We start from the raw sequence: 13,175 nt of genomic DNA on the forward strand, positions 1-13,175 counted from the left end.
CAGAACATTTCCACTTAGGGCGACAGGGGCAGACACCAAAGCAGGGTTCTCTGGGAGATTTCGAAGGCCTTCGGTTTCAAAAGGCTAAACCCGTGAGAGCAATGAGAGTGTGTTGCCCAAGAAGAGAGACATTCCGGTGCTTTGAGTAGAGGAGGGGCATGGCCCCATCTCAGGACGTGGCTTCCCAGATCCTAATGCCTACTCACATACAGGGAGGGGAGAGGGCAGGACGTGGGTGACTGTGGGGATGGGTGGGCGGTGGCCTTGAGGGACATGGGGAGGCCCTGGGCTGTGAAGGCATTGGCCAGGCCTGGCAGTCAGTGGGTAACCAGGGTGCCCCCAAGGATTAAATATTGGGCCTCATCCCTTCCCCAAGTTCAGGGACCCTGAGACCTCCTAAACGCAGGTGGAGGGAAAAAGAAAATATGAATGGCTTTAGACCTCTCTGGGTCAGAGCCAAATTTGATTTAAGAAAAGCAAAGAAATACAGCATCTTTTGTCCCACGAGGGTCATGTTGTAATTTATGTCCGTAACAATGGTTTCCTGGGAAGCATCGGAGTCTGACTCGTGTTTTCTTTTTACTCTGAAATTTGGGGTTGTATGTTGTATCTCCAAAAGGAGCCCAAACGACCTTGACTAAGACCGCCTTGTCCGGAAGATTTGCGCACCAACAGGCATCTGTTGAATGGCTCGATGGTAATGTGACAAAGAGGGACTCGAAGGCCTGAGGTTCTTGTCTTAGGAGTGAACGAGAACTAAACAGCAGGAGGGAACTGGGAACCGCGTCCTTGCACCCTGTCACTTGAAGGAGGGGATCGAGGTCGTATTCAGATCCACTTCCTGTTTGGCTGGCCAGCCATAGGATAGAGCTGTCTGTGTGCCACTTCTAGTATGTCACTTCTTGCTTTCTACAGGGATTCAAACTTGGACTTCTGGGTCTGTTATCATGTTTTACCCAATCCAGCCAAAACTCAGTCAACAGTAGCTCCATGGAGTGATGGTTCTGGAAAGAACCAAAGATGGTCATAAATAGTCTGTTTAATTATTTGGAAGTAGTCTGCACATAGAAATAATTAGACTATAGGTCATGCGTCTACTTGAGTTAACATGTTTGCCCACTGCTTACCTGTCTGGGTTTGAATCCTGGGTCATTTACTCACTGGTTCTGTGACCCAGGGCAAGTAACTTAATCTCTATGTGCTTAAATTTTCTCCTTTATTAAATGGGGTTAAGAATCGTTTTTATCTCATTGTCTTCTCATGAATCTCATTGGACCAAATTAGTAAACAAAAAGTATGCCTGGCACATAGTAAGTGCTCAATAAACTGTAATCACTGTTGTTATTAGTCTTTCACCTGAGTAGGAGGGAGGGACATGTTCTATTTTAGTAGTGACAGAATTCAGAGAAAGAGTTTGAAAAAAGCTATTTTATTTTTTCTTTAATCTGTAACAGGTCTATTAACTAGAATAAGCTCACATTCTAGGCTGTGACCGTCGAGGGGGGACTGACAGAATAGCATCCATTTGTAGATGATTTTATTTCTCTTTTTTATTGATTCAGATTTATTTTTATACTTTAAAGACTACGTCGAAATTGCTTTTTTCATCATGCGTAAATGATGAACTTTCTGATCCCTAGCCTAAATGGGATGGCAGATCCCAGCCCCGCAGCTTCTCTGTGGTCAGATAAAGGCTCAAATGCCTGGTACCTGCTCCAAACAGAGGTGGCACCTATTGCCTGGGGTCTAGAGGTCGGCAAGAATAGAGAAGAAATACGTGTAGGACTATTTCTTGAACTCCACACTTTTTAATGTTGCGAGGTCTCATTGATGGTGCAGTTTAGGTGAGGACTAGAGGAATCACAGAGGGTTGCTTGGGGTACCCCCAGCTCTGCCGCTGACCCTCTGTGGCAGCTGGAGCCCTGCTGGCCTTACTCCAAGACCCCTTGAGAACGGAGGGATTTTGTAACAGCCGCTCTGGATGTATGTCTCAGACTCGGCCCTTCCACAGAGCGGGGTGTTTCCTTCCACGTTCGGAGTTTGAGGTTCAGGGACAGAGACATCAGGACACGTCATGCGCGTGGCTATGAAATGAATGGACGTAGCCTCCCTGGGCTACGGAAGGAGCGGTGTGTGTGCGCATGTGTGTGTGTGTGTGACCAACTTACAGCTCTCCGCCCGCGTGATTTCGATCGCAGCCCAAAGCATCATCGGGGTTCTTAAAGGAGTCAGACCTCACCCAGCCCCTCATCGGTCTTTCTAGCTCATGGAGCCGTCAACAGACTCTCGTACCTGCTCTAACAGCAGCTGCCATCATTCTTCTGTCCCCAGAAAAGAAGCTGGTGACATCCCGCCAGGGCCCTTGGGAGTGAGCTGTGCTTCCAGCCTGGCTTCGTGTCAGTGCCTGGAGAGCCAGCCCACCGGGCGCGTTTCCCTCTGTCTTTTTGTTCCGACTTTTGCTTTCGTACTAGTGGGTGGGGCCTGCTGCTCACCCGTGGAAAATGACTTCGTCTTTACTTTGTGATTTATGGCAATTATCTTTATCCCAAGGAAGCCCGGTACTTCCTGCTCTGCCTCTGGGTGTAAGTCAGGATATGGCACCTGTTTGGGATGGCTGTTGCTCAAGCATCTTTTGGATGAGTACCAGCCTGGCCCTCCCCTGATTTTCTCATCATGAGTGGGTCACGGGGACACTTCCTGAGTGTCCCCATGGCTTTGCAACGTGGAGCCCCGACACTGTGCTGAGTGTGTCACCAGCCCCTGAGCACATAGAATAACCGTCTGGAAACAGAAATGAATACTATGCATTTCATAAACAACCACATCCAAAAGGTTTATTCCTGGATTGCAAACGAGTCTTGCTCACCGAACTCCCGAGTCACTTTGAATTCATCTGTTATTAAATCACCCACATAAATACATATAATAAATATAAAAACAGAAGGTTTTTTTTTTTAAGTGATCGGTATACAGAGCTTTTCCCCTCTTCTCGTTTCCCCCTCCCCTGTGTTCTAAGCCCACTCTCCACGTTCACATTATCCCATTGGGCACACAAGCAGCTCAGAAGTCAATTCTGTGCGGGGGTCCTGGGTCCCAGTGCCTTTTGGGGCTCAGGGAGGGACAGGCCCTGGGGACTCACACATAGTCGTTGAGCCTGTATCCGCTGTGCGAGGCCGAGGTGACTGAGGGGGCCCGGTTGTCCTTGTAGGCGGCCGGTGGTCGGTAGGAGGGCGCAGTGGCTGCAGTGTTGGTGGTGGCCCTGGGCTGGGCCTGGTACGGCCTGGAGGGCGCCTCCTCCTGGCAGGACAGGCAAAGCAGGGTGCCGCCGATGAGCGCCAGGGACGAGGAGATGAAGCCGAGGTACAGGGCCTGCCCGATCTCGAACTTCATGCTGCTGGGCAGCAGCGGGTTGTAGAAGTTCTGCACCACGTCGTTGGTGGTCCAGGACACCGCCACCATGCAGAGCAGGCCGGCCAGGATGAAGAGCACGCCGCCCAGCACGGCGAAGGTGGTCTTGGCCGGCGTGCCCTTGGCGCAGCGCGTGCACTTCATGCCCACCACGGCGCAGGCGCAGGCCGCGCCGGACAGCAGGCAGGAGATGACCATGAGCGCGCGGGCCGCCTGCAGGTCACGGGGCAGCGCCAGCAACGAGCGGTAGATCTGGCACTGGTAGATGCCCGTGCTGTGCCACACGCACTCCATCCACAGCCCCTTCAGGTAGGACACGGCCGTCAGGATGTTGGTGCCCACGTGCGCCGTCCTGCGCCAGTGCGGCAGGATGGTGGTGATCAGGATGCCCACCAGGCCCAGGAAGCTGAGCAGGAAGCCCAACAGCTGCACGGCCGCGCCGGCCATGGCCCCGCCGGGTGGCTGCCACGCTCGCTCAGGCGCCCACAGGAGTCCTGACGAAGCCGGCTGAGGCGGCGGGGAGAGAAAGGAAATGGGTTAAATATTATCTTGGTTTATTTATTTCTGCCACTGAAACTGAGTTTTCCATAGGCAGTTGGTAGGATAATGAACATGCGAGAATAGTTTCTGAGACTTCATTGGGTGAAAAAAATAAGCTGCTCCTCCGTGACACTGCCTGGAAGGCATGACAGCGGGAGTCTGGCTGGCCTGCGCTGGTCGGGGACCCCACGGAAGGGCACACCAGACCCCCATTTCTGATCTCCGAGTGCTAACCAATCACATGTGGGAAGTCCCATGTGCATCTACCCTCAAATACTTCTGCTGCATTCAAATCTCATTTCGTTCTATTCCGGCGGTAATCACTTCAATTAAATCAACAAACGGACTGACAAGTGTTGAGGTGTGTGCTGCTCATGACTTAGAAAATACCTTTATATCTACGGCCACGCCACCCTGAACAAGCCCGATCCGGTCTGATCTCGGAAGCTAAGCAGGGTCGGGCCTGGTTAGTACTTGGATGGGAGACCCCCTAGGAAGACCAGGTGCTGACAGCGTAAAAAATAAATAAGGGATTGTAAGCTGACAAGGTCCTTGCAATCTGTGAGGTCAACCAAGGGTTGCCTCGCCTAAAAAAGAAAAAAGAAAATACCCTTAGAAACATTTAGAAAAACATTTTCTGAACATGAGAGACTCCATGCTCAGATAGGATGGGTTTAGCCTCCAGGGGCAAGCCCGACTCTGTCTTCCAGAATCCCAGAGCTGGATGTGACCTTAGAGATTGTTCACCGATGCCAGGGGACAGGAATTACCAAAGTCACCAGCTCCTCAGGTGCTGCAGCCGGGATCACAAACCACTGATTCTCCCCTTCCAGCTGGGCGCCTCCCCTCACACCAGCTTGTTACGCCGAACAGCTGGCTTTCAGAGCCATTTCAGAGGTTTAAAAAAATTCTAACCATGGTAACATCCAGAACTCCTTCTGGGAGCAAGGACCCGGCACCTTTGTTGTGCCAGGCACATAGGGGACACTCAGGAAATCTTGGGAGGCCGGGAGAGAGTGAGTGCGAGTGCCCAAGGGGACGCCACGAGCGCCTCTCTCCTGCCCGGGCACCGTGTCTGCCCCCACCCACTGGGTGACTTGGGGCCTCTCTCTGGGGCTCAGCTTCCTCCTCTTCAAAATGAGGGAACAGGACTTCACGGCCCCCAAGTGTCTCCTTGTTCTGGAAGGAGAGAAAGAAAACTCCTGTGCCCATGGGAGTCGCTTCAGCATCCAGCACCGGTGAAGAGGTCAGTAGGCAAAACTCGCTTCCGCCTCTCAGAGCAGAGGACAGTTCTGCCCTTACGGCCGTGCGGAGCAAATGCCAGACCTTGCCGTGAGCTGTCCTGCGTCCCACAGGCCTTGTCTTTAATTCTGGGCCTGTTGTGAAGGACTCTGCCACCAAACCACGGTGAAGGATTTGGTTAATAACACAGACAAGTGACACTTCCACTGAGAGCCTACACCACCACCTTTTTTTAAGAAGATGGATTTCAAAATACATACAAGGCTTAAATGTCCTAGCATCGTTCTGTCCTGGAGAACAAACAAACAAAACTAGGTGACAACGAAGCAACGCGGTGCCACACGGGACATGCGGAGGTTCGGTGGAGGGTCGTGGGGTGGGGTCAGGGTTTTCCTGCAGACGTGTGAAATGATTCTTTGTTCAGCATTCAGTTTCTCACAAGCACTTCATGCTGATTGGCCACGTGCGTCCTGTGGCGATGCTGGCTTTCTTTAGAACGTCTTCCCGCCACTCAGCAAGTGAGCTCTCTGCGCAGGTGCTGGGTGCGGGGTCGGGGAGACGCCCCCCACCCAGCCCCCCAGGGTCTGCTGCCTAGGGATGGCCGAGGCCGGCTGTCCGGCGCTCACTGCGGGGGAGGAGCTGGCACCCACGGAGGAGGCTGCTGGGACGCGTGGGGCCCGAGCTCCGCCAGCCGACCTCCCCATGCGCTGGGCGCCTGAGCAGAGCCCATGCAGAAAGTGCTCATTTATTGGGCCTGAGCAATGCCAGGCGCAGCACTGTCACTGGCATAGGCTGCCCAGCTTGTTCTGCACGATGACCCAGTGAAGTCACATCCGTGGCCGCCCTGTTTTACACTGGGAGAACCTGGTGAAATTCTACGCCTTGCCTGCCGAGTACTTCCCGTGGTTTATTTCCTCCTTCAAACTTCTCTTTCTCGAGTCAGTAGGTCTGGAGTTACTGCGAGGGTCAGGGTAGTATCATCAGTGTTTTCTGGGGAGGTGACTCTCCTCCCGGAAGGTACCCCAACACGCCGGCCTCCATCCCGCTGCCGTGGTTCAGTGGCCAGGGGGCCAGCTGTTCTGCTGGGGTCAGAGAGGTTGCCCAGGAAAGGGGACTCTAAGCATTGAAATCGGGACTGTCCCAGGCAAAAAGCAAGACGGTTCGTTCCTCCAGGTAGCCAGAGGCTGCCGGCTTCTCCAAATGGCCCCTGAGAGCCTTCCAATCTCGCCTGAGGTTGCCTCCTGGCTGATGGTCACACAGGCTGTCCCAGGCCAGGCCATTCTGAGGCCTCTCCCAGCCCTTGCTTGTCAAGGTCAACCATTAAGTACACCGATCCTAAAGAATGTGGCATAAAAGCTAAGCCCGCTTGACCCCGTTAGTCTAGGGAAGTGGACTAGAAGTTTATTGGAGGTCTAAATATTTATGGAGAGCAATGACTGCTAATTTTAGAAACCATTAGGTTGCTATTTTTAAAAGTGTGCTAGGAGGATTTACTAATTTAAGAACTGAGTGTTAATGAGCCCCCAACTCCCAGACACTAGCTACCCCCCTTCCCCCGCCCCTACCCCAGAGTTACCAGCAGCTGCTACTGGCATTAGGTCATAACTCAACTTCCCAGCGACTACTTTTCACTTTGGGGCCATTCGATGGAAAAGCAACTTTGATGAATGCATCCCCTTGGGAATCACATAAAACTCATCCCCAATGCTCCAGCAGGGACTTGCCAGAGCATGGTCCCCCAGGAGGAGTGGTACATGTCGGGCTCCACTGGCCGTGCTGGGGGCCTGGCTTCACCTGCAGGCTACCCTCTTCCTGCAGACGTGTGTGTGTGCTTGTGGAGGCATTTGCTGGAGAGATGTGAGTCCAAGACAAATACGGTTCTAAGAATCCAGTTCCAAGAAGACCTCTCAGGCGGGGCGGGTGGGGCTGACATAATGAGATGATGCATTCCAGGAATAACTGTTGGGTCTTGCATTTGGGTTCACAAAGCCCCCAGAGCACAATCTGGGTGGGCAGTGTGGGGCTTTGTGGTGTGCTCAAGCAGGATTTAGGGCGCCGTGTCCTAGCGACTGCTGTTTGGAATGCTGTTTGCCAGATGTCCTGTGTGGAGGGCGTAAAGCCAGGTAGGTTCGAGAAGGTCTGGTAACTAGGACTGGTCATCGCTCCTTAAACGCAAACGCGCAATGTGACTCTCCCAGAAAAGTCTCTTGTATGGCGTTTCTAAACTTATTTGGCTGGAGTTGTCCTCTCCCGACTGTTTTAGGGAACAACTTGAAGTCAAATCACTTTGGCAAACGGACTTAGAGGATGTAAGGTCTTTGAACGTTTAACGGAGCAATGATGACATAGGGTGGCTAAAAAATAAAAAAATAAAAAAATTTGATTTCCGGGAGGGGGCGTGAGCTCGAATGAAGGACCAGCAGGATGCTCTGATTCAGCACCAGCAGAGGCTCAGCAAACCTGCGGGCTGCGAAGTACTGTGACAGCCTGCAAAGGCCGGCTGTGAAAACCCCGGGGGCTGCTGTCGGCCCCCCAAACTGGATCTGAAAGGCGAGAGGCGTTTTCCATAGAAACTTTTAAGTTATCTCCTTCTTTTGTTGTCTGTGAGCTATGATTTTTTTAAAAAAAAAAAAAATTAAAAAACAAAACGAAACAAAAACCACCAAAAGGCCGGACCCTCCAGCTCGTGGTGGAGCTCCCTCCATCACGCCCGCCTCCCAGCCTGCCTGGACCCCAGCTGTGTCAGCTCTGTTGCGTCATCTCCAAATCAGGCAGCATTTCAACAGCAGTGGCCAATGGTGACAGCCTGGCCAGGATGAGGGACAGAGCCATTGTTTGCCCAGCCCCGGCTCCTGCTTTTCTACTGTCCAGTGTCGCTCAATACCTATTATGAACTTTCCTCCAGACACACATGGCTTCTCGGCCCTTTCCCCACCTGCACCACTGAGGGGAATGCCAGACGTGGGACAGGAGCAGAGCATATGTCACCCATGAAGTAGGGCACAGACCAGACGTGTTGGAAGTTGCTTTGCCCAGAACCCCCTGGGCCCTCTGGTCCGGGTGAAGAGTTGGATGATTTGGCCACGCGTGCCTCGCTTCAGCGTCTGACTGCCCGAAGTCGGAGTGGATTTAAAGCCATTTGGTAACAGGTCACTACACACGTCTGCCCCAAGGGCTCTGACGTGGCGTCGGATCCATTGTGGTGAGGATCCATTGTGGTGACAGCTTAAAATTTTGTTTTCTAGAGCTTCCCCGGATGAACAAGAGCTGCGGTGAATAGAGGATGGCCCTGGACCTGGCAGGAATGAAGAGTTGCCTCAGCCTGGGTGTTCAGCAATTTAAGAAACAATCTGGTTCGAACAGCTCTGTGTCCTCTCTGTCACCCCTAACAGACTGCCTCTTCATTATTTTTTAGATATTTCGTACATGTTTGAATTTGAGAACTAAGAATAAACTCAAGGGAGATTTGGATGCATCTAAATGAGATAAATTAGCAAAACTACCCAGCAAGAGAAACGAAAATGACTTTTTGTTACATCAGAATGAGTTAACTCCAGTTAGTAATTCATAAATACATGATGGATACTATGTTTCTTAACAAAGTAAACGGGTGTCTTTTCTAGAAGCTTTCTCTGGAGGTGCTATTTTGTACATCTTCCCATACAAGTATATATGAATTATGAGAAAGTGATCAAGTAATACCTTGGAAAAAAACATTTCATAATCATTTAGGATGGACTGTACTGTGGGGTTTTTGGCTGTAAAAATGAAGTTTCCTTCATTAATATCCCAAACTTTTTGTAACTTTCCTTGGTTTATTTTTCAGACTGGCAGGCATCTGTATTTTAAATGTATGAGGACTTCTATGCCATCTACATATGCAGAAGAGCTGCAGTCTTTCTGAGACAGGCAGAGACAGGATAATTATATGACTAATTATTACTCACATGATAGGGCTTCCTAGTGTTATTCAGGAAAAACAATGTGAAATATCTGGCCAAAATCACATATAGATGACAACTTATAGATGAAAACTTTGCCCTCTTTTTTGGACAAGTGAAGAAAAATCTATTTTTTATAACAATAACTGATTCGGGGGGAAAGCCATGTTATTACAAATGAAAATCATGGTGTGTGGTTAAATGCTTGCAGAGGCCATTTTCAATTCAGCAAGATTGAGCAAACTATTGATTTAGTGACAACTACAAGCTAAGTTACCACAACCATAAAAATTCTAAACCATTTCCCAGGAGACATTATCTAATTTCAACCCACCAGATTTCATTAGAATCCATTAAAAAGGCAGTAGATCAACATTTTAAAATGAAATTATTGAATTTCATTTAATAAAACACATTCGTGTCTTTACATAGCTGTTGCCCCTGACATGACAGTTGTGTAGATTTGCTGTATTGTTATTTTTCATTTTTCAAGGTACAGGTAATTAAAAACCTGCTATACAAGAGAAATATTTGAAAAACCCCCACAGGTTCTAAGGATATTTTCTGAAGTGTTAAATGACAATTACGTGAGTATTAGTTAAAGTGTTCTTCGAGAAAGCTTTATATGAGGGCTGTTATGAGTTGAATTGTGTCCTCTAAAGAAAATATGTTGAAGTCCTAGCTCCTAGTGTCTCGAAATGTGTCCATTTGGAAGCAGGGTCACTGCAGATGCCATTAGTTAAGATGGGGTCATACTGGAGTGGGGTGGGCCCTAAACCACTAAGACTGATGTTTTATAAGAAGACGGCCATGTGAAGATGCAGAGAAATAGCAAGGATGCCAGGCGATGACAGAGGCAGAAATTGGAGGGATGCGTCCACAGGCCAAGGATCACCAAAGACTGCCAGCAGCACCAGGAGCTGGGAGGGAGGCCCGGGACAGATCGTCCCTCGGAGACGTCAGAAGGAACCACCCTTGCCGACACCTTGATTTTGGACCTCTGGCCTCCAGAACTGGGAGGCAATAGGTTTCTGTTGTCTTAAGCCACCTGGTTTGTGATACTTTGTTTCGGCAGCTCTATGAAACCAATACAGGGGACCAGCTGAACGACAGCACAGGGAGTTGTAGGGAAAAATGCACTCAGGTCTGGGTACTTGAAGTAGGTCCCCGCCAGAACGGGCATTGAGCATGGCCTGATGGCTTCACATCCATCATGGAAAACAACAAGGCTAGTTTCCTGTCCCAAAGTATGGAAGACAAAACTTAAGGAGGGGCTAGGGGACATGGAGAAGAATTTGGAAGGCCCTCCGTACCTGTGAAAACTCAGGAGCAAGTGCCAGCTACAATAAACAACCCCCATGATGATCGAATGACTCAGCTTCTCCAGATTGGAAAAGCATATGAATCCATTGATCCCCCGAAGACTTTGGGGGCTCAGTTCACCAGTCTGTATGTGATTGGCTGGGCTGCACCCAGAGACATGGCTGACCTTTTTAGGCTGCGTGTCTGGTTTTCTTAAATCAACAGATCTTGGTTTCATAGACCATAAAAACCCAAATTTGGGGTACAGGCCAGGTTTGGATAAAGTGACTCAGACAGCTGCCCAGGCTTTCCCTTAGAAATCCAGCAGAGCTCAGTGGAACCTCCCTTTGGGACTTAGATCAAAACAAATGAACACAGGCAACAGGACACTTTCCCAGCTGCACTGGAAACCTCTATGAATAAGATAACTATTCTACGAATTTCGTGAGACTGTAGAAATTATTTATTTTGAGCATCAAACTGGGAGCATATTGCAGTGACTAAAAATGTGTCAAATTAAAAACATAAAGACTGAGATTTACTGATGCTGAATAAAACACAGCTCAAAATGATGTTTAATGCTCATTTTCTGTAAATTTAGCCTTTGGAGCCCAGGTGCACAGAAGCTGTTAATATTAATTAGAGTAAAAACAATCGCAGCTAAATTTACTGTTTACGAAATGCCAAACACGTGCTAAGTGCTTCCATTGGCATTCATTTATTTAATCCTGCAACAAATCTACAATGTGAGTGGTGCTGTCCTCATTTACAAGTGGGGAGACTGAGGCTTAGAGAGATTAAGTAACTTGTGCAAGGTCACACCTCGGCCAGATCAGGGAGCCCAAATGCACTCCCGAGATCATCCAGGTAAGAGACGCTGGCTGTGTCAAAGGTGGGCACTGAAGAGATCAGTTTCTAGATACGTTTTGAAGGTGAGGCTGGCAGTGATTGCTGATGGTTTAGCTGTGGGGTGGGAGAGACGGGTGTCATTCACGCTCCAGGGTTTCTCTCTTGGGCAACTGGAAGAATCGAGTTGCCATTTATAGAGGGGGCGCAGACAGTGGGAGGCGGGAGGGTTTGGGTTGGGACGGCGAAGGGCAGAAAAGACTTCTGTTTTGGACGTGTTGAGCTGGAGGTGGCTCTCATCACCCAGGTGGGGACACCATGGCTGGGTATCTAGGTGCAGAGTTCAGGGAGGGGACCGAAGTAGAGAAGTCCGCTTAGGACTCAGCAGTACAGAGATGGGATCGAAAGCCCTAAGACTGGGTGAAAGCCCCTAGGAAATGCAAGGCAGGAGCCCGACGGCTGACGCCAGGTACCCTCCAGCCTCGGAGATGGGGCAAAGTGGAGGGGGAGAGAGGAAGCCCCCCAGAGAGGGAGCAGTGAGGACAGAGTTCCAAGTCAGAGAGAGAGAGAGATCCACTGTCAAGGCGTCAGGTAAATCAGGTAACCTGAGCACTGAGGAATGAGCATTGGGTTTAGTAACATGAGGGAAATCGGACACCTTGATAAGCAGGGTTTCGGTGGAATGATTGAATGGGTCCAAGAGAGAATCGGGACGGGGTACAGGAAACGAGCCCAGAGAATCCTTTCAAGGACGTAGACCATCAGGGGGAACCAGGAAATGAGGATTGGAAGTCTTTATCTGCGGCCCGGGGCCCATACGATTTAGGATATCTGTCGACTAGATGGGAAAAAAAAAAAAGTTGCGTACTTTATTTCACCAACCTGTCACTGAAAATGAGCATTTCCTTGTCTTACGAACAGAAGCAGCCACCTACAGCACCATGACCTGTGCCCTCGACTCTATGACCAACAGAAATCACGGACAGTTTGCGCCACAGGTCTGCCAGATACCTGGAGAGACCATTTACCACCGTCGCTATTTCAAAATGACAGGAGGTATAAGACCCCTGCTAGGTCCTGTCATGTGATGCCTTAATAGAGAAGCACACAAATTACTACGAATAGAATGGTTTTAAAATATTTCGATAGTTGTATTTCAACACAATTGGCTTCCTTTATAATCCCGTGTGTTAGTTTTATATATTTAAAAGCATCGTTCGGAGAAGAGATGCATAGGCTTCGCTGGATTGCCAAAGGGATCTAAGGCAGGACAACCAACCAGCCCCGCAAACAACACGAGCAACAACAAAAACCCAAAACAAAACAGATGAGAACCTCCACCTGTGGGATGTGTGGTCAAGGGAAGGTTGTTGTTTTGTTTTACTTTGTTCTGTTGTTGTTTTGACCGTGAGAGACGCTGAGGCACGTATGTGTGCTTTTGGACATGCTCCAGTCGAAGAGAAACGTTGGTGGAGATGAAGAGAGGTCGAGGGCTTGGACTTGAATCCTGCTGTGCTCCCGGAGAGGCCGGCTCGGACAGGGCACGGGCGCTTCGTTCTAGAACAGGAGGGACGCCAGTGCGGGAAGCCTGGGGGACGTGGCAGTGGGGACTCGTGGATGTTCTCGGATTGATCCAGTTTTCTCAGGGACACGGGGAGCAAGGTGACATGTTGAGGAGGAAGATGGGGGAGGAGGTGTTGGGGATTTGATTGGAGAGAGAAGGGGTGCCGTGGTCACCCAGGAGAATGAGTGGGGACTGGACTAAGACACAGTCAGCAGCACGTGACCGTGTAGCTGAGCGAGAGCATCGGTCGCCGCTCGGCACAGTCGGTGGCACCGTGAGGGTGGACAGAGGGCTGGACTGAACTCGGGGGGGATTTTTCCAAGAGAAAATGA

General features: G+C 50.0%; 1 protein-coding gene and 1 pseudogene across 3 annotated transcripts in view; one reads left to right on the plus strand and one right to left on the minus strand.

Moving 5' to 3' along the window:
- Positions 1-2,807: 2,807 nt before the first annotated feature.
- Positions 2,808-13,175, minus strand: part of CLDN14 (claudin 14) — a 15,437-nt gene continuing 5,069 nt past the window's right edge. For all 3 annotated transcript variants that reach the window (XM_039857714.1, XM_039857712.1, XM_039857713.1), the window contains exon 2: positions 2,808-3,902. In XM_039857714.1, the coding sequence (XP_039713648.1) occupies positions 3,136-3,855 (720 nt within the window). In that variant the 5' untranslated portion in view covers positions 3,856-3,902 and the 3' untranslated portion in view covers positions 2,808-3,135. The remainder of the gene's footprint in view (positions 3,903-13,175) is intronic.
- LOC120599042 (uncharacterized) lies at positions 4,345-4,463 on the plus strand (annotated as a pseudogene).

This window comes from Pteropus medius, unplaced genomic scaffold (assembly GCF_902729225.1).
Source record: "Pteropus medius unplaced genomic scaffold, Ma_sr-lr_union100, whole genome shotgun sequence".
NCBI lineage: Eukaryota > Metazoa > Chordata > Mammalia > Chiroptera > Pteropodidae > Pteropus > Pteropus medius.